Raw genomic sequence first — 23,996 nt, 5'->3', positions numbered from 1 at the left:
TCAAAATTGATTCTTTGACTGTGGTATTTTTTATTAGAAACTCAGGTACGTAATATTTTTTATAATTTCTTGTTAGTATTGTAGTAGTTGGAAAACAGTAAATATGGCAAGTGTCTTCTTTTGCATTGTAAATATCCATTTTTCATTTTCTTCCCCCATTTTGAAACGTATTTATACGTGATTCGCAGGCAAAGGGTTAGAGGAAGTAGTTTGTATCAGGATTATACTGAACGTTTAATTTGCATAATATGAGCTGCTGTTGCGGTGCTTATGATCTCATTTGAATAGGTTCCTTGATTGGTTTGAAGGCTCAACAGTGATGTTTACTTTGCATTGCATAACCGATTCTTTGACTATTTCGAGCGATTCATACTTCAGTAATATTACTCTCGAATATTTTAGAAACTCAGGGGAAAGTACTCAAACCTGAAAATTTCTAATGCTAATATAACTGCGTATAGTAAACTCGTTTCAACTTCTGTATAGCAAATTCGCAATAGCTAACAAAGTCTTCTCTTATATAATAAATATTGTGCTCCACACACGCACAAACTTCTCATCATTCATAATTTTTGCTATCGGAGTACTCTCCTTGTCACTCACTCCAACGTCTTCCACTTCGCCTCAACAAATTTCAATTTTTTTTTTTCATTAACTCTTTTGTTAAGAAATTTCTACGTTATCGTCTCCCGAGAATCTCGTTCCTTTTTCTGAGCATCGCGTCGGATGAGGTTTCTCGATGAATCATCGGCCTTGAAGCAATCTCGTTCGGCGCGATGGATGAAATTTGAATTGTCACGTCACGCAGAAACCTGTGTCGTCATTCCGTTACTATTGTAACTCATCGAACACTTAAAAAAAAAAAAGAGAGAGAGAGAACAATCACGCCGAGTGGCCTCCTTCACATCCCTCAGTATCTCTAAAACAAAACAAAAAAGGCATACAAAACTCGAAACGAAAGAGAGAACGAAATAGGAGGTCATCGTTGCAAGCGAATCCTCGCGGTGTCCCTGAGAAGAAACAATGGAAGCGCGACACGAATTCTGCGACAGTGCGAAGCGTATAATGAACCCCTTGTTCTTTCCCTCTCCAAGTCGCCTGCCCCTGGCCCCTGTCTTCGATCCGATCGACGCGTGCTCGAGAACGTTCAACGCGAGTCGACGATGCGGAAACGAGATAGAGGAGCTCGTATAGTGCCTCTCGGAAATATAGTGACTTCGTAAAAGCAGCAGGGGTTCAAGCTCTTCTCAAGCTCTTAATGAGTGTTTTCGAGTCTGGTCAGGTGCTCAGGAAGGACTCTGGTACGACATTAGGTCTTTGGAGCCCTAGAGCAACCCTGTCTGAACGAGAGCTAGGGAGTTTTATGGGGACTAAGAAAGTAAACGTGGCGAAATAAAATTCATGGACACCAAGTAGCAGAGAACATGTTTGATGGCTTGCACCCACAAGGGTATTGCACAGCATGTCACTTTAGGGGATCTCTCCTGAGTCACTATACAGGACGACCTATCTGAAGTTTTATATGTAGAGGGTGATCAGTTTAATTGGAAACCCTCTAATGAGTGTTGGCAGCATTTATTGTAAGTACTGTTAGCATTGTAAGTGCTGCCAACACTCGTTACAGGATTTTTAGACTGTAGTTGGTATAGAGGCTCTAGGAAAGTAGGGTGTGAATTGTGTTGAGTGACTATCATTTCAGTTAATGATGGTCAGGCTCATTTACAGCATCTTCTTTCTTCGTTTTTCATAAATTCGTCACGCCCTTTATGGAGAGTACGAAGGTTTACTGCGGCCATGTTTTGCATATCCTCTCAGAGCCTCTCTAGTGACTATAATAATTAAACTACAGCTCGTTTCAAGAACTGTGTTAAATAAAACGTCCACGTAGAGAAAATTCATGACCATCAAGATGTCTCCCCTGAAACAGGGTCAATTTTATTTAAACTGTATTTTGAAACGACCTATAGCGTAGGATATAATTACGCGCGAAAGTTTAACCAGATGGGTCACCCTGCATTTCTGAGAGACACTATGTTATATAGAGGGTGATCAGTTTAACTGGAAACTCTAATGAGCGTTGACAGCACTTACAATGGTAACAGCACTTACAATAAATTCTACCAACACTCAGAGAGTTCCCAGTTATTGATTCATATTTTAACTTCGCCCGAATCCTCGGCGAAGTCTCGTCGCTCTGTCGCCAACTCTGGTTGTAAGCTAAAACGTCCTAAGTTCATGTTTCCATGTTCGAGATATGGCGTTCAAAGTCTTCAGCTTCAGTACCATCTCACGAACTTGCGCCTTCTCGAGCCCCTATTCTTATTCGAAAAACTCGTTTAATACCCCTTTTCCTTTCTGGAAATTTAGCCTTTGCATTCTAGATGCTTGTCAAGACCAGAAATCGAACGTTCCGAAAATGTGACACAGGTCGTTTTGCTTTGCAACCACAGAACCTTCCAAGCGTTCCTGTAATTTTCCCCTAGCGCGCTGGGCGGCTCTCGGTTACGCAAGGGCGATCGACGGATGGAAGGCACGGAGATCGAATCGCGATCCTCTATCCCCGATTCGGCGGCCATCGATCCATCGTCGGAATCGTAATTCGCCGCGGTGCCAACGCACTCATCGATTAACTTCGTCGATGACCGCATCAGCGTCGGTGTGCAGCACACGTCCGATGACGGCGGGAGCGAGAAACGGGATGCATCGGTCCGAATACCTGTTGTCTCGAAGGATACTTAGACGATAAGCGTTAGAAATAGAAGAGAAACGAGAAAGAAAGGCATTGCGTGCGGTGTTTGTAAAGACGGTTGCGTAACCTGGCGAACACGCGTGCTGGAGGGAGAGAAGAGAGAGAGAGAGAGAGAGATGTTTCGAGCAAAAAGACGAGTAGCTAAGCGAGAATTCGAGAATCATTGTACGAATAGCGGAGATTCCATTGGCGCTGGAGGAAAGGTTTGATCTTGTGGAGCCTGGTGTTTGTCTAGCGATTCCTTGGAGTCTCGTTTTGCATTTTGGTTGTGGAGAGAGGCTTAGAGATCGATGGGGAAGAGTTACGAAGTTGAGGATCTAACCCTGGGAAGCTGTTGAAGCTCTGACAACTTAGGAATCAGATTTCATTACGAGACTACGTTTTGATGTACCTAATAGAAATTATGAAGAGAGATAGATTTATTTTGTGAAGTAAGAACTGATTTTTTTGAAAATTTGTCATTCTTTTTGTCTTCTTTGGACTTCCTGGGGTTAGACAGAGTTTGTACGAATGCAGAGCATGAAGTATACAAGAATGTAGGAATACTAATAATCCTAGTGTTATACATTCTCCTTTTTTTAACAGTACATGAATAGAATTCCAAATACGAAAATTCTGGCCTTTGAAAAGACAAAAAATATGAAAAGAATTATATAACAAGTGCTTGACATACTAAACAGTAAATACACATAAACCTAAGAAAATTATACATATATTTTTAGAGGCCATCCTAAATGATACATTTTTTATACAAAAAAAATCGCTCCTATTATGGCTAAGAATTTATGCAGACACATAAATGTTATCTTGCATATAAATTACACATACTCCAACAAGCTAGTCTAAAAAATCTAAAAAAACTCTTCTTCACGATTTCTTATCTACTGTTAAAAAAAAAGAAACTCATTTCTTGTATACTTGCTCGGACAAGGTTTCACTGAAACCAGGATTTCGAGTCCTCCACCCACAAATGAAAATAATCGCCAATAACATAAAATAAGATAACATAAGATAATAGATCGATTCTTCAAGTAGCAAACCTCTCCATACTGCCCCAGTAGATCGGCGTCGATCGATCGATCCTCAGCGTCTCGAAAACGGCGAACGCTCGTCCGACGCACTGCCAAAGTATACGCGACGACGTGCCTTTTCTTTTCTTCTTTTTTTTCTCTTTTACACTCCGAGCACTTTGCATTCTCTCTTTTACTACGAAACGTACAACGAGAATCTTGATATATCTCGAATCATAGAGAGAAGACATATTTTGAAAACGAATCACGTAGGAAAACGTGGAATGCAAAGAATTGACGAAAAATCATATTTTGTATGGACAATTTATCGATATCACCGATCATGATTTTTTATTTAATAAATCTTCTCTATACAAGCATCGTTTCCTGCTTTTAATTTTCGTCTGTATTCGTTCGAAGTCACCGACGGTTCCCACGACATTTTCACGGAGTGTTTCTTTCTTTTTCCATCCATCTCCTCGAATCAATTAAGAAACCAGATTCGTTTCGTTCGCTCGTCGGAGCTCTCGGTCGCGTCCACTCACATAAAGTGTTCTCTCATTCTGCACGCGATGAAGCATAATTAAAAGGCCATCGAGAACGATGCAATTAGCGGTATAAAAGCAACAGTAGTGATAAAACGCAGTGATAATCGTGCTGGTAGGTGCACGATCTCAAAAGCAATACGTAACTGCCTTTAGGTGTAACGTTAGTCGAAGTTCCAAGCGATTTTCGTTAACTGCGCGAGGGTTCACTCGCGAATCGGTAACCTAAGCGCCACGGTAGATTAACGATAGGTAAATTTAGATCGTAAGAATTGTAATTATACCCCTTCGACGAACGTCTCGAACCGACCATTAGCGGGGACGTAATCATCCGACGCGAGTATAATTACCGTCTCCTGACCATTTCCGTGTTTCCCTGACCAGGCTTTGTAGTATCGCTGTTACATCGTCCGTGAGTGCTAATTACGCTTATGCAAATTTCGAAAATGTAGACAGCGCAGTGGTAAAAGTATCGAGAAAATCGTATGATAATGAGCATAGGACATAGTGTCAGCGAGCAAAGTCTTTCTACTATCTTAATTTACAGTATTTACTCAACGTCAGCCAACTACTAATGGAATTTTAATAGGTTTTGGAATCATTGTTTGGTTCTCTTTTACGATGAGAATTTCTCTTGAATGACTTGGAAGTTCTTGTAATTAGTAATTATAAAGAATCTTGTACAGAATTAATTTCACTGGGCGAAGGATGAAGCTTTCAGTAAATATAGGGTGGCAGTCAGTGGCAAAAAATGAATATTATCTTTACATTACCTGTTCGCTGACACTGTCTATATGCTATTCCTAAAAGTGTATCGCACAAAAATGGTAATTTACCTAGAACCAAAGTTTAGATATCACAGTACATACTGTGTGAAGTAAGGTGAACATAGATTATTTTACTGAAATACTTTATTATCCATAAAACTAATTTTAAATAAAAATACAGTTTCGTTTTCTTTCTGGACTCAGACGATTTCAAAATGTTAAAAAATTAGAAAAAAGGCTTGACCTATATCAGTACTTTCCCTCTGTTATAGATACTATAATATCCAGGAAAGTAAAAGTGTTCTCTTTTGACATTAGTGAACTTTGCATTCGTTTCGACAGAGAACCAATTAACTTTTGTCGCCCATAAAAATCCTGAAGAATCGCTATGTTCACATTGATTCGCGCAGAATTGTACATAGAGTTTTCAGAAAGAAAGTTCGATAGTGCCTTCTCGCTTGATTACGTCCCCCTTCACTCTCCTTTAAGCGTTTTCCGCGATGTTCCACGAGGATCGCGGTTCCATCAAATACACAAAGGTCAGATGTGTTACGTCAGTTTGTTCCAGGAGGCTGTGGCCAGTCGCTTCCGCGATTTCGTACTTTCTCCTTCTCTCTCTGTCTTCCTCTGGCTGTCCTTCGAATCGAAGAGCTTATAACAAAACGACCCTTGTCAATTTTTGTGTATGTATTTCTATCTGGGAGAGCAAACAAGATTCTATAGTATCTTTAATTCCTATTCAATTGATTAGTATTCTTTTTAATAAAATATTCGTCGTCCTATATTTATTGCGTTTTTGATGGAATAGGCTGCACTACAGTAGTGGCCATTGAAATTTCATCGCCTTACTATTTATTATTAATCTAATCTCCTTTTGTTTTATTTAAAAGCTTGATTTTTATAAGATGTCATGTTCATAATTATTTTCATATTCAACAAGTAGTATTAGGTAATTCCATAAATAACGATTCTTCTAATTTCACATTGTCTCAGGCCATTAGAAATCCTTTGAAGAAAGGGTTGAAAGTACCTAGGAAATAAAAAATATTTGTAGAAAGTACTACACTTTGTATTTCTATAATTAAATTTAAACATTGATTTTCTCAAAAGCGAGATTCTCTTTTACAGAATGACCCAATATACTTTTAGCGAGCGTAGCAATTTTATTGGCCACTACTGCGTATGGTAAATCCCGTGCCTGACCACTGGAATGTACCTTATTAAAGGAATCGTAATATTTGATAAGGGCTGTTACGTGCTCTTCGATTATCGAGTCCGTCGTCTCTTTCACGAGCCTCGCCGAACGATCCATTCCCCATCGTGCAACTTTCGAACGATGCAAGAGGAGGAAGAAAGGTGCTCTTGACGAAGCGACGATAAAAATCGCGCGACGCGGGGATCGATCGCGAGGCGCTGAGAGGAGGGACGCATCCCTCGGCGAGGGAAAGCCGACGACAGCGATGTGTCGTGATTGTGACACGAAGGGGAGAGCGATTAACGTGTGCATATCTGTTGTGTGGCTGGGCCTGAAGCTCTGAATGCTTTCTTTTCTCTCTCTCGGCTCGATCGATCGCGAAACGGAGAACATATCATCGTCCAGCGGCACTTCGAGGCGAGCTTCGGCGAAAAAGTGTCTCGCTTGGAAACGAATATATTTCCTCGGTGACTGGAATAAATGAGTCGAGCATTTGAACAGTGGCCGTCTTTTCGTTGATCCCCCTTCCTTCTACGGTTTTTTTTTACATTGATAATTTCGTACGTGTGTGTTTGCAAGTCAGATTTAGTTTGTTTAATGTTTGACCCGAGGTTTGCTCGCCTTATCTTACAGGTGCAAGAACTGGAGACATTTCGTCAGCCGCAGTCTCTTTGTTCCCTTTTTGGGGAAAGTAGTAGCGAAGTGGTTTGCCACTATATGTCGTGAATAATCGAGATACTGGATTATATTTCACTGGGTATAGAATATTCTTTCGAGCTATGGAATTAAGTCTGTAAGAGAATCAAGTTTATAAAATTCAAGGTGATGTTCCTATCTTGAGAAAAGATCAACATAGCAGAAAGTAATTGGTTTACTGTATACACACCTTGATAGCAGGGAATTCTTATTGTGGACATTTTTTCAAACAGTTTTGAAGTAATTTAAGCTCGTCGAGTTAGCTGACTCGTGAAGTGTACGTATAAAGAGAAGTGCAAATTTTGAGAACTGCTGCGCAACAGTTTCTTAATCGAAAGCTCCAGTTAAACAGTATCTATTTTCTCGTTGTAAGCGAATATCGCTGCTATTTTTAATTATCCTTATGGAAATCAGTATTCAAATTCCATTTAATAAATTGAAGTAGAAGCTAACATTTGAGTGGTCCAAGTCATATGTCCTATAATTATGAAAGTGGTCTAAGTCAATTCAAACTTTAAAAACATTTTCGTATGAGATTCACACAAAATTTCACATTCATAATAAATTTTCTTTAATCAAGACTAATAAAATTCTAAATTACAATGTTACGTAATATAGAAATATTTTCTAATTCATCCAAATGTAATCCTTTCAATATCCCAAAATAAGAAATATACGACTTAGACCACTTTCATAATTATGGGCACATATGAGAATGCTTCTCCAAAATTCTTAGAACATTTGAATCCACTTCGTTGACTAATGGCAAAATAACCTAAATAAAGAAATGAAATTTCCTTCGCTGAGATTCGAGCGTCTCACACGAAGCCTCAGTTAATACGCTTAATTAATACACCAGACGAAAGTTTTCTAACATTCGAATGCTACGCGCGAGTAATAGTCACGCGATAAATAGCCAAGCGATCCTCCAATTATTTTCCGCGGCGTACTTTCACCCAGTCACGAACGCGTTCGACCGAGAAATTGATTCCCCAGTCTCTGAAGATTGTCGATAATTATTGACGAATAAAACGCAAGCTACGTTTCCATCGAAAACAATGACGAAATTATACACCTCCGGATATCGTCGATATCAGGTCGAAATCGTGAGCTGATAAACACTCGCGAGATAATATTCTCGCATGATTTCGCGTGTCATTCGATCCTATGTACATTATAAAATAGATATAGAATGGAACAGAAAAGTGATGCAAGATTGGAGAAAAGAGGATTGAGGAAGAGGAGAGATAAATTATTAATTAGAGGAGAAAACTTTAATTAGGCACTGGGACGATGGATTTTGAAATGAGAGAGGGAATCATCAATTAAGAATGGAAATTAAATACTAGGGTGAGGGATTAAAGACTGAAGACCTAGATTAGAGGTTTAAGTAAAAGGTTGTGGGCTTGAAGAGCAAATTTCTGATAAGAAAGGACTGACCCTTAGTCGGTATGACGAAATCGCAATTTTGTATTAAAAAAATATTCGTAAAAATTAACAGACCAAAAAATAGAGAATCTTTTGTACACCAGTATCAATAATTTTTTATAAAGTTGAGGCTCAAGTTTCAGAAAACCAAAATTGGGAACTAGGAGAAGGGATTAGACACTCATTTTCCCTTTTCCTTAGTTTCTAGTTAAAAAGCTTCAAGTTCCAAGAGGTCCTGACCCATGACTCAGAAACCTGCTCCGAGGAACAAGGGGGGCACTGAGAGCTCAATGATACTGTAGATAAATATAGCATTCGAAAGTATTCATTCAAGTGAAAATATTATGCAGCAAGAAGTGCTTATCGATCAAGAAAAACAGGAATTCAGTGGCACATTGTCGTCAGTCTTTGTGACGCTTAAAAGAAACTTAACGTCCTCACGACGGCCATGAGTTCTGCAGCGTCGCGGACGTCGTGACGCTATTAATAAATTTTGCACATAACTACTCAAAGAGTCACTTCTTTCTCGAGTCCTTCATTCCTGTTTTCCAATATGGGTGAGAAGATCTTTGGAAAACTTTATCGTTCAACTATAATAATAATAATGCTTTATTAATGGACACAAGTTCTTTGGTATCAGAGAGAATATACATAGCAACACATGTTCAAATATATACAAAACAACTCATACAGTCTTGATAATGATACCAAGTTTACCAAAAGAATTCTAAACCTAATGTACCTACTCTACTTTGTTGTTGTTACTTAAAAAAATTGATGTATTAAAAGTTCTATCGAATTAAAAATGGATTTAAAATTTGAATTTTTGGTGATAGCCTTAGGCAATATGTACATAGCTTAATTATATTTTCATACATTATTGATTTTTTATAATTACACCTATGGTAGAGTTCAAAATACTCTCTATCGAGGTGTCTACCAAGACATTATCAGAAATGTAAAATTCTCATGAAACTTATGAAAACAATTTTTGCATAAAAAATGAAAAATTTTCGACGTGAAAATGGTTGTAAAATAATCCTATAAGATAAGGAAATGGCAATTATTGAGAAGCATTTCTAATTTTACGTTCACGTTATTCTAAATATGCTGTCCCCTTGTCGGTTATCTAAATTTCAAAAAAACCTTTTACCACGATATTTCATACATACGAAACTTAGAGGACAGTAAACACCTTTTTATTTTCAATTCCTGAAAACACTAAATTCCCTGAGCCTCTTAACTATTGAAAAATGATTCATAAGCAACCGTAAAGAACTTAATCATAATCTCCTCCCAACTGGAAATGTCCACAACATCGTGGCGCAATTCTCCCTTTGCGATAAGCGTCTCCCTTGAACCTTGCCCAGCAAGAAACGCATTAATTCGATTGAGGTTGCCCGACAGCGTGTGCGACAGAGACCTGAATCGGCCCGCGCACGGGACAGTTGTGTAACAGAGTAATTATTCACCAACTTTTTTCCCCCCGTTATCAAGGGGAACATACGTATCAGACAGTCCTTGAGAGGCTACAAGAAAAAGCGACCCGATCGGATTATCTCCAGCCGTGGAAAACGCCGATAGCGCGTCCCATACGCGATCACCGCCTGACGAAATTCTGTTCCCCTGAAATCGACGCGTGAAATCGCTTGACGGGACGCTTCGAAATCCTGCGCAGAACAGACAACCAAGATTTGCTCTGGAAGTGACAAACGGCTACGCAATTGTTACACAACAAACGATTGTTACGTTTAGCATTGCGTAACTCGTGTATCGATTCCGCCGAAGAAGAGCGTGTAGCCTCCGATCGTTTCGACGCGTTCAAGACTGTCTTTTATGTAATTCGAGTCGAGGTGGAGGGAACTAGTAGCCAAGGTCCTGTTGTCCCTTTGAGGGACCAGGTTCAACCTGTTCTATAGCCTTCTCTTAATTAACTCTTTGTTTACTGTTGAATCGGTGAGGCGGAGAACAGAGCGAGGGTAGGTAACTATTACCGTGTGCTGATCGATTACTGTTTTACTGTGCTCCCTCTTTTGTGGACATGTTTAGCCCTTTGTACTTCTAAGCTTTTTTTAGAATTTTTGTATATGAACTATCTACTATCTTATGCCTCTTTGCAGTCCCTATTTTTTTAATTTCCTTTGCAATGACTTTCTATTATTTTAAGTTCAGTTAAAAATTGCGAGTGTGACTTGACGTAAGAGTGCAAAGGATTAATAAGATGGGATAGTTTTAAATTGAAAGTATTTGATTTCGTTCAAAAAATTAATATTTTTCATTTGATAGCTACTGCGTCTTATGTGTATGTGGAAATGAGAGGGTGGATAGGTGGGCACAGTATTTGGTCAATACACAGGAAATAATTGATATCCTTACTCTATGTATCCAATATTAGTTATTTTCAAATAATCTCAGAACTATATCTGGACCTCACAGCCAAAGTTACACAAAAAGCAAATGAATTTCTGCTTTTTTTAAATATCTATGGCTTAAACATTTTGTATTTATTAATATTCTTATACAAAATGGAGCTCAAGTTGGAAGGAATAGAATTAAAATTCTTCCTGCACCCACACTATTCAAAATTCAACAGTTTTTTCTGTTCTTCATGAAGTAATTACATTTGACTTTTCAGAAAGAGAATTGATGTTTTTGTTAGAATTTCTACTTAAAAGAAACTCTGTTCTTTTATTTCATTCTATTCTACAACGCCACCGCGTCAAACTGGAAGATTTCCAGTCCCCCTGTTTCCTCGCAACAAATTTCCACCTCGGTCGATGAGTCTACACCGAAGGTCACGTATCTGAAAACGTCCCGCAGTGGCACCTTATCTCGTCACGGAACGCGAGAGTCTCCGCTCGTCCGAATTTAAACAAGCTGAAAAAAAAAAATGGAAGCCATTCGCCGAAACAACGTGGAAGCAGTCACTTATTTTTTCGAGCGTTAAATCATTCTGCGCGGGGGTCTGAAATCGCGCAGCGATGATCGCGCGTTTAATGACGTCCAAAAGCCCAAGGTCCTCGCGGAGTTAAATAAAGCGTGTTCGAACCGCGCGCGCATTTACATTCATCGCGTACCGCGGGCCTATTAAACCAGACGGAAATTATGCGATGAACGAATCCCAGAGTTCCCGTGCTGGACATTCGGAAGGTTTTTACGCGGGTCAGGGACGTTTCGGGAGGCGTTGCCTCTCCTTTAAATTTATCCTTCACGGCCGCGTTGAACCGGTGCCTCTTGCTAACAGGCACGACGAACGTGGGCCAGAGGTCGTCGAACTCGCCGATTTTGCCCCGAAGAAACAGATATACTCGAGGTGAACGATCGCCAGGCTGATTCGCCAAAGGTCTCCTATCGAGATACGCGGCGTTAGACGCTGACGAGGTCGAATAATAGCTTGGTTACATGATCGTTAATGTCTGTAAGGCGGAACAGCCTATGTTAGATTTTCGAAAAATTCGAATCAGGGCCTTAATTCTGCGAATGCAAGGCAAAATTATCTGAGTCATATGTTTTTGTTCTTAAAATATAAGGGATGTTATGATGTTCGTCGTGTTTTCGTTGTTTTTCCAGTTGGAAATAAGAAAGACGCAGCTGCAATCACTCGTGAAATTCGAAGTCTCAATGCTCGTGTGATCAGGCTCTAATACAAGAGAGAGGAGATAACGCTGCTGCTTCTTCGTTTCTATCTATCTAGCTTGGTCGATGATCTTAGACATTTCATGCTGTTTTATTACGCCAAGGACACACTGAAGTTGTGAAACTGTACCGTTACAGTTAGCTGGCCCATGTGGAGCCTGCTCTGGGCCCGGAAGACCTTCGAAGATGGGATTCTTTTGGGTGTCCTTGGAGAGTTCGTTTGGACAGGTTACATAGTCGAAGAGATTGAGAGGTGATCAACATACCGAAGCAGGGATTTCTCTTTTTAATAGAGTACACTGATTGTATGGGAATGCTAATTACAGAGTTTGGTAACGTGGACCTCGTGTTTTAGATACGGAGTTATGTGAGAGAATATATCTGGACTTTGAGTAGATATTTGGTCATTTAAAAATGTAGTCGTTGGAGGGTTTGAAGATGAGACAATTTCAATATTGAAATATTTGAATATTTGAAAATTAGAGTATTCAAAATATTGAAATATTTGAATATTTGAAAATTAAAGTATTCAAAATATTGAAATATTTTAATTTTTGAATATTTGAAAATTGGAATATTCAAAAAATTGAAGTACTTGAATATTTGAATATTTGAATATTTGAATATTTGAAAATTTGAATGTTTGAAAATTTGAGTATTTGAAAATTTGAATATTTAAATATTTGAATATTTGAAAATTAAAGTATTCAAAATATTGAAATATTTTAATTTTTGAATATTTGAAAATTGGAATATTCAAAAAATTGAAGTACTTGAATATTTGAATATTTGAATATTTGAAAATTTGAGTATTTGAAAATTTGAATATTTAAATATTTGAATATTTGAAAATTTGAATATTCAAAAAGTTTGAATATTTGAAAATCTTGAATTTCAAAAATCTGAAATAAAAAATGATCATAAAGAGATTTAAGATGGAACTCCACTTTCCTTAACCAAGCACCTGCGAAAGTGCAATTTCTCAATGCGCCCAATAATTAAGCATCCTACCCACCAAAAGTAAACTCACTTCCCAGTCCCAACAATCCTTCGCGACCATTTGTTCGCGATTCTTCCCCTTCGCGGTCTTTATCTGCTCCATGCATTTCGCGTGAAATACGAGGTCCACCGAGCCGCGAAGACCAAGAATATAATTTACGACTGTCGTGCTTAAACGGACGCGCCACACCTAGGCAGCCCACGCCACATTAAAATAGTATACATATGTTATCTGCTAGCTCGCATTATCGTCCCTTAAACTCCTCGCTCAAAGCCCCTGAAGAAAGCGAGTTCCCCTCCAGACGAAGGTACTCAGCCGCCAATTGCGTTTCGCTGACACTGTCAGTTTGCTCAGCTGTCCCCCACGAGGAGCATCGGATGACTCCAAGCGATTCTCAAGGCTCGGCTCGAAATTCGCCTACTTGAAAATAGCCAGAACCGCGTCGCGCTTGTGACCGCCAAAACTGTGGCTCTCCTCGGCGAGGAGGGGGCCGAGGTACACTGCGTTCCCGAAATATAGCGACTTCGTAAAAACAGCAGGGGTTCAAGTTCTTCACGCCTCTGACAATGAGCGCCTCGGCGGTAGGTCAAGCGAGCAGGAATGGCTCAAGAATGGCGTTGGTTCATTGGAACTATGGAGCACCGATGTAATATCGAGGACTCGCGGGGCCTATGGTGGCTAATTGTCAGAAAGTATGGAAATGTAGCTAAATAAGATGCAGCCCCGAGCTAAGTAAAGAACACATCTGGCAGTTTTTATTCATAAGGGTATCGCATAGCACGCCACTTGAGTTGGTTTCACCTAAGTTACTATAGACAGGGTATCTGGCAGCAGCTGTCAGACATTTTAAGAGGTGATTCTACGTGTCAAGATAGGATGAAAATAAGGAATCACAAAATTGCTTTTAAGACTGCGTTTTAGAGTCATTCATTGCGGAGAAAATTCTTAAATAATAATCCATGTGGAACGCGTCTAACTTAGAAGTTATTCTACTGCCAGTCTATTCAGAGACAGAGAAATCGGTAGAATGAGTGCCATATTAGGCACAATGAAACTAGTAGAATAAGTTCTATGCCAGACACTCTAAAGATAATAGAATCTATCCCAAGTAAAGCACAGAAAAACCAGTAGAATAGGTCTCGAAACCAGACACACCAAAGACAGTAGAATCTGTCCCAAATCAAACACAGTAAAACCAGTAAAATAAGTACCAAATCAGACACAGCAAATCCAGTAGAACAAGTCCCAAAGCCAGACACACGAAGGACAGAAGAATAAGTCCAAAGTCAGACACGTATCACGCGACTATAAGTCGTCTCATAAATGCATAACTCTGAAACTAAGTCATGAACACATATTCATCATTCTTAATTTTACGTTAGCGCATAAAATCATCCCTTAATATGTCTGATGCTTGTCATCAGCCACCCTGTACTTCTGAGAGGTACTGTAATCGTATAAGACAGGCTTCACAGGGGAAAGAGAGGATGCTGCTTTAATCAGGGCATGTCGGTCGAGTCGGCAAGATAGGAGCAGGTTACAGAGAGAAAATCACCAGGTTTCGAGCTGCGCAACAACTTTCTTTCTTCGGATAAGGCGCGTGGGTACGCGGCGGGACTCGAGGAAGCGTTTCCTATGGCAGCCGCGACCACGGCGAGGAGACGCGAGGGAAGATAGGAACTTTCTCCGCCTCCGTCGCGACGATCTGCCTTCGAAACCGTGGATCTCGCGAGCTGCCCACTGCGCTTCTTTCTCAATGAAAGTTTCGGGACTGTTTTACCGAAAAACCTATTGCCCAAGAGTTTATTCAAGGTGTGACAATAAAGGCGAGAATTTGAGAAATTTTTTAGTTCAAGATTTCGCTTATTTGTGACATAACTCGAGGAACGCGATTTTTGAGGTAGAACTGTGAATTAAATTAATAAATACATAAACTGTTATTTGTTATGAAACTTTTGATAATTAAGGATTGAAATTATAGATTGTATTCAAAAAACTCTATTCCTAAAAAAGAAAGTTTCTCGCGGTTTTTAGACGTCTGCATATTGTCATCGATGTATAGACTTTCGTTACAACTTTGGACATCTGCGCTGCAGTTGTCTTCGTGTCTGGTCAAACTCAGGAAACGTGCCTTTGTTGGCTGGTACTGGACCCCCGTTGCTCGCAAATTACTCACAGGAATTCTCAAATACGATGACCCTCACTAAACTGTGAAATAGACGTGTTTCCGTTTTAATAATTATCCTGATGCAAGCCCACGTTTGTACATCAAATTTACCGAAATATTTCTTCAAAATATATATCATACATCAAGATTGACACAACTCAAAAAACGTGATTTCTGAATTACAGCTGTAAATCAGTTCAGTAAATGCACTTCCATGCATTATAAAAAGTTTACTACTTAAATATCAGAAGTATAGAATTTATTCAAAGAACTCTCCAAATGTAAGTTACAAATTATTTAAATAATTTCAAGAAGATCATTTAATACAAGTAACGCGTAACTATTTTTTAGACAAATTCAGATAAAGTAACTTTCATTAAGTAAAACTATTCTTTATGTGAATATAATGTATTTAACAAACAATTTTTTCTTAAAATCATAAATAGCTTTTTGCCTCCCTTCAAAAAGGGAAGTTATATGTACATGTGGCGATATGTCTTCTGATTGCTCACTGCAGCCTTCAGGACTCTACCTCTCTCTAAGTTCGCCAAAGGCTCTAATTGCCTACTCAAATATAATTGCAATCATTATCGCCTGTTCAATGTTTGCAAGAGCAAAGCCAACCTCAATTACGCGAGGTATGAATCAATATTAAAGTCAGCAGCATTATGATATCTCGAGTAGGTATATCAGTTCGTGTTCTCAAGGGATTCGATTGAAATTATGTTTATCTGAGATAGTGCGAGTTTTCGGTACACAATGCGCGGTTGATTAATACGGCAAAGATATTATGGCCTGCTTTGATAATGATAAAAATGGCTTGTTTATATGCATGAGAATGACACAGGCAGGAAATAAAAGAAATAACAGGACGAAAAGTGGTAATCTTGCAGATAGCAGTAGCATCAAGCGCGATTAGCATTTTTGCGGTATCCTGTGGTCTAACTGGACACTTCTGACGTAATATCGATGTATGCACGAACCTTGTGTTCTTTTTTAGTTAGATTAATTGAATCGGTGAGTTGAAGAACAGTAAAAATGCAAAATTAGCAATTTTCAAATAGTCTCAGAATTATAAGCAAAATGTATAGAATCATAGATTGGGATCAAACATCTTAAAACGTGGTTTTTGGACTTGTACAGTTCTTTGACTCATCGTTTCGATTTTATTAGTACTTGGTATTTGCATTGTGCCACTATTGGTGAGTCTTTAAGCATCACACTTCAGCAGTTATCTTACTTTTAAAATTGAAGTTATACATACAGTCTTAATTAAGTAAATATTAGCTATACAATTTTTGAATCCTAGGTGTTAAGTATTATCTTCTGATATTAAAAAAAAGTCAACAATATTTAGTACCCCAGTACAAAACATAGTCATACAAATAAACAGAAGAGCAAAAATGTTTTCTCAAGCCTCAGATAGCTTTCATACTTGAGATGGGAATGTACTGACTTTCAGATACACAATTTAAAAATTAAAAAATTGTAGCACTTATGCTACCTTTCGCAAGAATGCTTCAATTGCGCTCCAAAGAGAATGAAAACATAGCAAGTTACAAGCTACTAAAATATGTACCTATATTTTCATTTTAGTGGTACCCTGATATGTGAATTTCTGCAAGCTTCTCAAAATTCTGTCCAAAGTGATTCAAACTATCCGATAGCCTATTACTGATCGCTGCTGATCTCATCTTCGATGAATAAATCGCGACGTTTTACCATGTCGTTACTCGACGAGGGACGTTTACTTACACCTCGATGAATATTCTAATCGCGGGGCACATCGTCTAATTTTCCGAGCCACTTATTATTTCTCACTGGCTGAGTAACTTTATTATCCAAGTGGATGCGTTCGCTCGTAAAGTGCCAGCTACTCGCGTGATTCATCGTTAGCACAATTTTATCGACTTTCTTGGAAATTTCTCCTTCGCGCCTGGAGAGACAGAAGAAATCAAACGTGTCGGTTTATGGTTGCAAATGAATCCGCCAGTAAACCATAGTTTATCTCCTCTCGAGGCTCTTCGCGTTGGCAGAACTCGAGAAATTTGCACATCATGGGTAATTCCTTGTTATTGACAGAGCAGTTACGATAGATATCCTACTTTTCCAAATCACGAACAGTTCTCGCGACTGTCGACGAGGATTTTTGTTTCGTGTTGTAAGTTACAATTTCATACAGTGCATTGAGTGGAAGGGGTCTGGAGATAAAAATCAAATTTCGGGTCTTTAGGGTGATTATTTCTTTTTGTGGTCATCTGAGGTAAATGTTCTAACACCTATATTACCCTGCATAAGTATTTTAACATTTCCATATTATTGCAGTATATAAAATACACTGAGTAAAATTCTGTGATATAGTTTTGACTACAAAACTTATCTCAAACGATGACACAGGGTGTTCCAGATCGAAAAGGACAAACTTTAGCAATATATTCGACAAGTCATTTTGAACAAAAAATATTCAAATATTCACATCGAAACTAACAAAGTTTATCAGCATATTTAGGGGGCCATCTTGAACAAAAAATATTCAAATATTTGATTATTTGAATATTTGAATATTTGACTATTTGAATATTTGAATATTTGAACATTTGAATATTTGAATATTTGAATATTTGAATATTTGAACATTTGAATATTTTAATATTTGAATATTTGAATATTCAAATATTTTTTGTTCAAAATAGCCCCCTAAATATGCTGGCAAACTTTGTTAGTTTCGATTTTGAACGCCCTGTACAAGGTTTACAAATACTGCTGACAGTATTCGATAGCAGTTAGTATAAATAACAGAATGTAGGTATTTCCAATACCGTGAAAGTGTCCAAATATTTATACACGACAGTGTAAACGCTTAAAATGACAAATGTCCCAGTAAGCAAACAACCTAAAACTGTAGGTATGTCCTGATACTTTAGTTACGAGGTCCCAGAAACTGAGGACACTATTCGAAACACTAGTTTTTATTTTTAATTAGATATACCTAGTACATTAGAATTTAAGTTTAAAATAGAAAAAAAATTAATATTGGTATTCAGGGACATGGTCAACTACTGGGACGTTTACCTTAATAGATAAGTTCGATTTACTCATGAGCACGCTAGAGGCGGGAACATTTAATATTCTGGAGGCACGTTAGGCCACCGTCGATTGAGAAAGCAAACGGAAGACACGATCGCGGCTGGTCGTTTGTTCGCGAATTGCGACACACAGCGTTCGATGTTACGTCAATTCCTGCTCTCATATACATTATCAATCTCGTTAAACTCGCGTTACTTTATCCGCTCGAGAACAAAAAGTGCGCAAATTTCGTCAATAATATTTATATTATTCGGGAGAAATGCGCGCTCGAGCGTAGCAATATTATCTAAAAACGTGTTTATCGGCGAGGGATCGACGTCAGTACGATAATTGATACGTCTGCGAGATCGTTGACACAAAAGTTCACGTTCCACAACTACGTGTTGATCTTTCGTCATTGTTCAATTTCAAACGTCGTGCAGGCCCGCGCCATATTCCAAAAAATGGTATTTTTCCAAAGTTATTTGCTGTAAAATAATCGAACAGTTTAATCTTGAAGAACACATAACGAAAATGACTTATCAATTTTTATCTTTTAATTCTTGTTCGACAAATATACATCATAGAATCTTGTGCTATATTATGAATGTCATTTCTGAACACTCCCAGATAGCCGACATCTTGAAGACGTCTATTTTATGTCCATTTTATGTTCATTTTATTCCTGAACGTCTCACGACATAATTTGGACGTTTTAAAAACGGGTCTTAAAAACATTCAACATCCATTTTTAAGACGTCTCTGTGCTATATGAGCTAGAACGTGTTCTTATTAAAGAAATAGTAAAATTGAACAGGGGCTGTCTTTCTTGCAATCTTTTCAAGTTGTCATTATAAAAAGAATACATATTAATAAAGTGTATTGTTGGCTCGTAACACAGGATAAGGTTTAAATCAAATTGATAAGAATATACGGGGTATCGAAAAGGAACACTCAGCGTGGGTGAGCCTCTAGAGGCCGATTTATATTTAGCGGGTCGTATATTAACGTCCGAGTATCGCTTTATTGCAATGGGCTACTCTCGTTCACCCTGGTCACGCTTTCTCCAGCCAATGCAAGACGGAGCTCTGCTTTTCCATTTGTACAGTCCGCGGCAATTATATTTTAGTCCTCTGTGAAAGCGACACTCCTGCCTCTCGTAACCACGCTTGTATTTTGCCTGCAAATATAATACAACGCTTTCAATATTCAATTATTTTCGGAAGAAACAAGAAAACTGAATTATAAAACTGCTTAAAGATTTATGTAATCCTCAATCAAGGTCTGATATACTCTGTGTAATATATCCATATTTTTGCTCACATTACAAATTGAACGATTAACATTGAAAAAGAATTTTTTGGTAATTATTGGAAATAGTAATGGGGTAAAGAAAATACTAGGGAAATTCTACGCTCATTCGTCAATATTCGCGCTAACAATTATGAAATTAATTTCTTCTGACTTAAACAATTTATTAAATAGTGATTAGGTATGCACGTGAAAAGATATTTAAAATTGGATCTCGATTCGATAAATCGAATCGATCGAAATCGAGAATCGTTCTGAATCGTCGATCTATCGAAACATTTGACAAAAGTCGAAATCAGGAAAGCTTAATGGCGGCTCCTGGACGCTAGTAACAGCTGTTTTAGTGTCTTCTTAGTGTAACCTTAAACGTGAAACTTGTGTATTTTTTTGCCAATATTGAAAAACGCTTCTTTTAATTTATCACGTTGACAGTATTGATGATAAATCGAAGATTAGTTCGTTTTCTACGATTGAAATGAAGGATGTCCGAGAACTGTTGCAATAAGTATAGGTTATGATCGTAGTTGTATATCTCGTCGTTAAACTATATCAACCAAAAATGTATTAAGGAATTTGGAATTTGTAAAATTCCTCGATCAAGTAGAAGGTTAACTAATTCGCTGGAAGGAAAAGAAGTACGCGAAGATGTCAAATCGGAATGAGACTAAAGGTCCTATTCCCCCTCGCTGGCTTCATTGTCCACGAAAGGCGATTAAACTAATTCAGAATAAGTTTCTGGCATTCAAGACTCCACTGTCATCGGCGTACGATAATCAAGTGCCAGAAGAATGTCGATTTACAATAGATATGCTGATGGCATCGTTAAAAAGCCAGAAGTTGAAATTAGGTTTATGGATTGATTTGACAAACACATCAAGATTTTATGACAAGAAGAGCTTAGAGGCGTATGGCTGTAAATATTTGAAACTGCAATGCAGAGGACATGGTGAAACTCCTTCGGAGGAGCAAACAAGAACTTTCGTACAAGTTTGTAAGAATTTCATATCGTACAATCCATTGGAAATAATTGGTGTGCATTGTACACACGGTTTCAATAGAACTGGTTTCCTTATTATAAGCTATTTGGTAGAAAATGACGGCACTAGTGTGGATGCTGGTTTAGTAGAATTTGCTTCTGTGAGACCACCAGGAATCTATAAAGCTGATTATATTCAAGAATTGTATAGACGGTATGATGATGTTGAAGATGCTCCTGACCCTCCCCCTAGACCAGCTTGGTATTTAGAATATGATGATTCTAACATAGAAGACACAGACGAAGGTCCTAGTATAAGAAGCAATAATAGCCAAGATGTAGTTACTAAGAAACGGAAACGAGAACATAATAATAAAAATCCAGTGTTCATGGCTGGTGTGCCTGGTGTAACCCCTATTTTAGAAGACAGAAAATTAAGTGGAATACAGAGACGTGTTCAAGATATATGTTCTTGGGAATCAACAGGATTTCCAGGTTCTCAGCCAGTTTCTATGGATGAAGATAATATTGGATTGTTAAATGAAAAACCATACATGGTATCTTGGAAAGCAGATGGAACCAGGTTAGAGAGAAATATATTTGAAATATTAAAAGTACTTCTGGATCTCATGGATTCTATTTATCTAGGTACATGATGTTAATACAAGGAGATGGAGAAATTTATTTTATAGATAGAGATAATAGTGTTTTTCAAGTGAATGGATTGACTTTTCCACATCCAAGAGATACATCCAGAACACTTAGAGACTCACTATTGGATGGTGTAAGTAATTCTTATTACAAAATCTATAAATTTAAGAATTATTTTATAAACAATCATGGATATCTTTTCGTAGGAGATGGTGATTGATAAAGACAAAGATGGTAAAGAAATTCCAAGATACTTAGTTTATGATGTAATTATGTATGATGGCAGAGACGTGAGTAAATTGCCATTTCATCCTAATCGTTATCAAATCATTGATAAAGAAATTATGGGTGGGAGACATCGAGCAATGTACGAAGAAAGACTACGCAAAGAAAGAGAACCCTTTGCAGTACGCTTAAAGTCCTTCTGGAATGTGGAACGAGCTGCTAGTTTATTAGATCAGAAATTCGCCAAACAGCTTGGTCATGAACCTGATGGTTTAATATTTCAGCCATCTAAAGAACCTTATTGCCCAGGGGTATCTAAAGAAGTTTTAAAATGGAAACCTTTGTCGCATAATTCTGTTGATTTTAAATTGAAAATTGTCACAGAATCTGGAGAAGGGATTCTCCCAACAAAAATTGGCCTTCTTTTTGTAGGTGGATTAAAAGCACCATTCGGTAGAATGAAGGTTACTAAGCAACTAAAGGATTTGAATAATGCAATTATAGAGTGTAAATTTGAGAATGGGCAGTGGGTTTTTATGCGTGAAAGAACTGATAAATCATTTCCTAATTCCTTAAGTACAGCTCAATCAGTATGTAAAAGTATTGGCAAACCTATAACAACCGAACGGCTCATAGATTATATTCATAAGCATAGATTTATACAAGATGATTCAGAACTTATGCCACCACCAAATAAAAAAGTAAAATGTCGTTAATTAAGCGCAGTTGTATCAGTACTACTGTATACTTGGAATAAAAGAATGGTATATTTATCATGACATGTAAAGTGGTTTACAAGTATAAAATACTTTTACCTAGACAATTGTACTCATTCATAATTATTTTATCTGCTGTAAAGTCTTAAAATACTGAAACTGTTCATTCAATAAAGAAACTTTATAGTAATTTATGCGTGATTTTTTTCCGCTTTCCCTTTTTATAAATTAGAAAAATAATCTTTTATATATTTCTTTCCTTTCCTTTAAAATAAAAGTTGTAACTTATTTTTATTTTTCTTCTCCTTTTCAGATAGAACTGTACTGTTGTGGTCTACAAAAGAACTTACAGTAAAGGAGAAAAGGTCAGTACGTGTGAACATAGAATTCGATCATGCAACATTGATACGTTGGTCTCCGGATGGCAAAGCTTTCATCATACATAAAGGTGTGGCAAACACTATTGAAGTCTACAAAATATCTAAGAAATCAGATGGTACCTTGTCTTCTGCAACAAAAGCGCTAGAATTTTCAAAAGTATGTAACTTAAGCTTGTTTTTTTTCAATAGTATCTTTCAAGTGTATTTAACTATGTTCTTAACATTTTAGCGACACACGGAAGATGTGGTTGGTATGGATATTGCATGTACAGGAAAATATATTATCACGTGCAGTACAGCAAACGACCTTGTAATATGGGATCTCAAAGGTCAAATTCTTGCAACCATAGAATTGCATCTTGGATCTACTTTTAAAGCTCGTGTATCACCCTGCGGACGTTTTGTCGCCGCTTCTGGTAACAATTTCATTTTCATTCGTAAACAATATAATATCTTAAAAACTACATAAATAACATATTTGAATCTTCCAGGGTTTACCCCAGACGTGAACGTATTCGAAGTAGCTTTTACAAAAACTGGAGACTTCAAGCATGTCAGCAAAGCGTTTAATCTTGGTGGCCATTCTTCCGGAATACTTGATTTCAATTTCAGCGCTGATAGTAGCTACATGGCTACTGTATCTAAAGATGGAACTTATCGTTTCTACAATACGAAAAGTAATAGAACGATTGATACATTATTTCGAACAAGATCTATTATATCTTTGATCTCGTTGTAATCAAGTTGCATATTTACAGTTGAATTCGAGAAAGGAGAAGATCCACATATACTTCTAACTAACACGTGGGATACTGCAGCAAATGCTAGTATTGCTCTGTCACCCAATGCTGAAGTTCTGGCAATAGCTCATGGATCTTCCTTAAGCTTTTATTCCACAATTACTGGCTTATTAGACACTACCATAGAAGATATCTTTTTGGGTATTTTTCTCTCTCTTGGTATCTTGTATAATAAACTTGAATAAGTCGTAATTATATAATATGATTACAGGCCCTATTACGTGTCTAGCTTTTGATGCTGCAGGGGAATACGTCTTGGTCGCCGGAGACAAGCATATAAAGGTCTTCCGCAATATTACTGGTTATCGAGTGGCGATTGAATCAGCGAAACGCAAGCTTACGCAAAAGCAAACATCAGCGACGAAGGAGCGCTTAGAGAAATTGATCGTTGACAACAGAAAGTTTCTTCAAGCGATGGGAGAAAAGTGTCCTTAATAAATCGACTGCAATGTTTTTTAATTCCGCACAGTGAATGATCTTGAAATTATGTTCCAATGCAATAAGAATACATTTAAGAAGGAATATTATCTTTCACAAAAAAAAGAGATTGTAACATAATTTTTTATTATACTTGAATAAAGGGGTTCATATGAAATTGTTCATTAAAGAAGTAAACTAAAACATTTGACACGTGCAACTTCATTGTTTTTACGGTGTTAACTATCTATCAGCTTGTCC

The 23,996-nt window shown here is 37.7% G+C and overlaps 2 protein-coding genes across 2 annotated transcripts in view; both read left to right on the top strand.

Annotated features, from left to right (window-relative positions):
- The window catches only part of LOC143184798 (transducin beta-like protein 2), a 51,635-nt gene extending 27,698 nt beyond the window's left edge, over nucleotides 1-23,937 (top strand). The window contains exons 3-7 of the mRNA XM_076387268.1: nucleotides 22,452-22,675; nucleotides 22,748-22,934; nucleotides 23,010-23,195; nucleotides 23,277-23,459; nucleotides 23,530-23,937. Coding sequence (XP_076243383.1) covers nucleotides 22,452-22,675; nucleotides 22,748-22,934; nucleotides 23,010-23,195; nucleotides 23,277-23,459; nucleotides 23,530-23,753 — 1,004 coding nt within the window. The 3' untranslated portion in view covers nucleotides 23,754-23,937. The remainder of the gene's footprint in view (nucleotides 1-22,451; nucleotides 22,676-22,747; nucleotides 22,935-23,009; nucleotides 23,196-23,276; nucleotides 23,460-23,529) is intronic.
- On the top strand, nucleotides 19,887-22,201 carry LOC143184935 (mRNA-capping enzyme-like). The gene is made up of 3 exons (XM_076387549.1): nucleotides 19,887-21,129; nucleotides 21,195-21,330; nucleotides 21,404-22,201. Exons 1-3 carry the CDS (start codon nucleotides 20,216-20,218, stop codon nucleotides 22,136-22,138), a joined length of 1,785 nt encoding a protein of 594 aa, XP_076243664.1. The 5' UTR covers nucleotides 19,887-20,215; the 3' UTR covers nucleotides 22,139-22,201.
- Nucleotides 23,938-23,996: the final 59 nt, after the last annotated feature.

This window comes from Calliopsis andreniformis, chromosome 10 (genome assembly GCF_051401765.1).
Source record: "Calliopsis andreniformis isolate RMS-2024a chromosome 10, iyCalAndr_principal, whole genome shotgun sequence".
NCBI classification, from domain to species: domain Eukaryota; kingdom Metazoa; phylum Arthropoda; class Insecta; order Hymenoptera; family Andrenidae; genus Calliopsis; species Calliopsis andreniformis.
The sequence above is the reverse complement of the archived record's forward strand: the minus strand, read 5'-3'. Positions and strand labels throughout refer to the sequence as shown.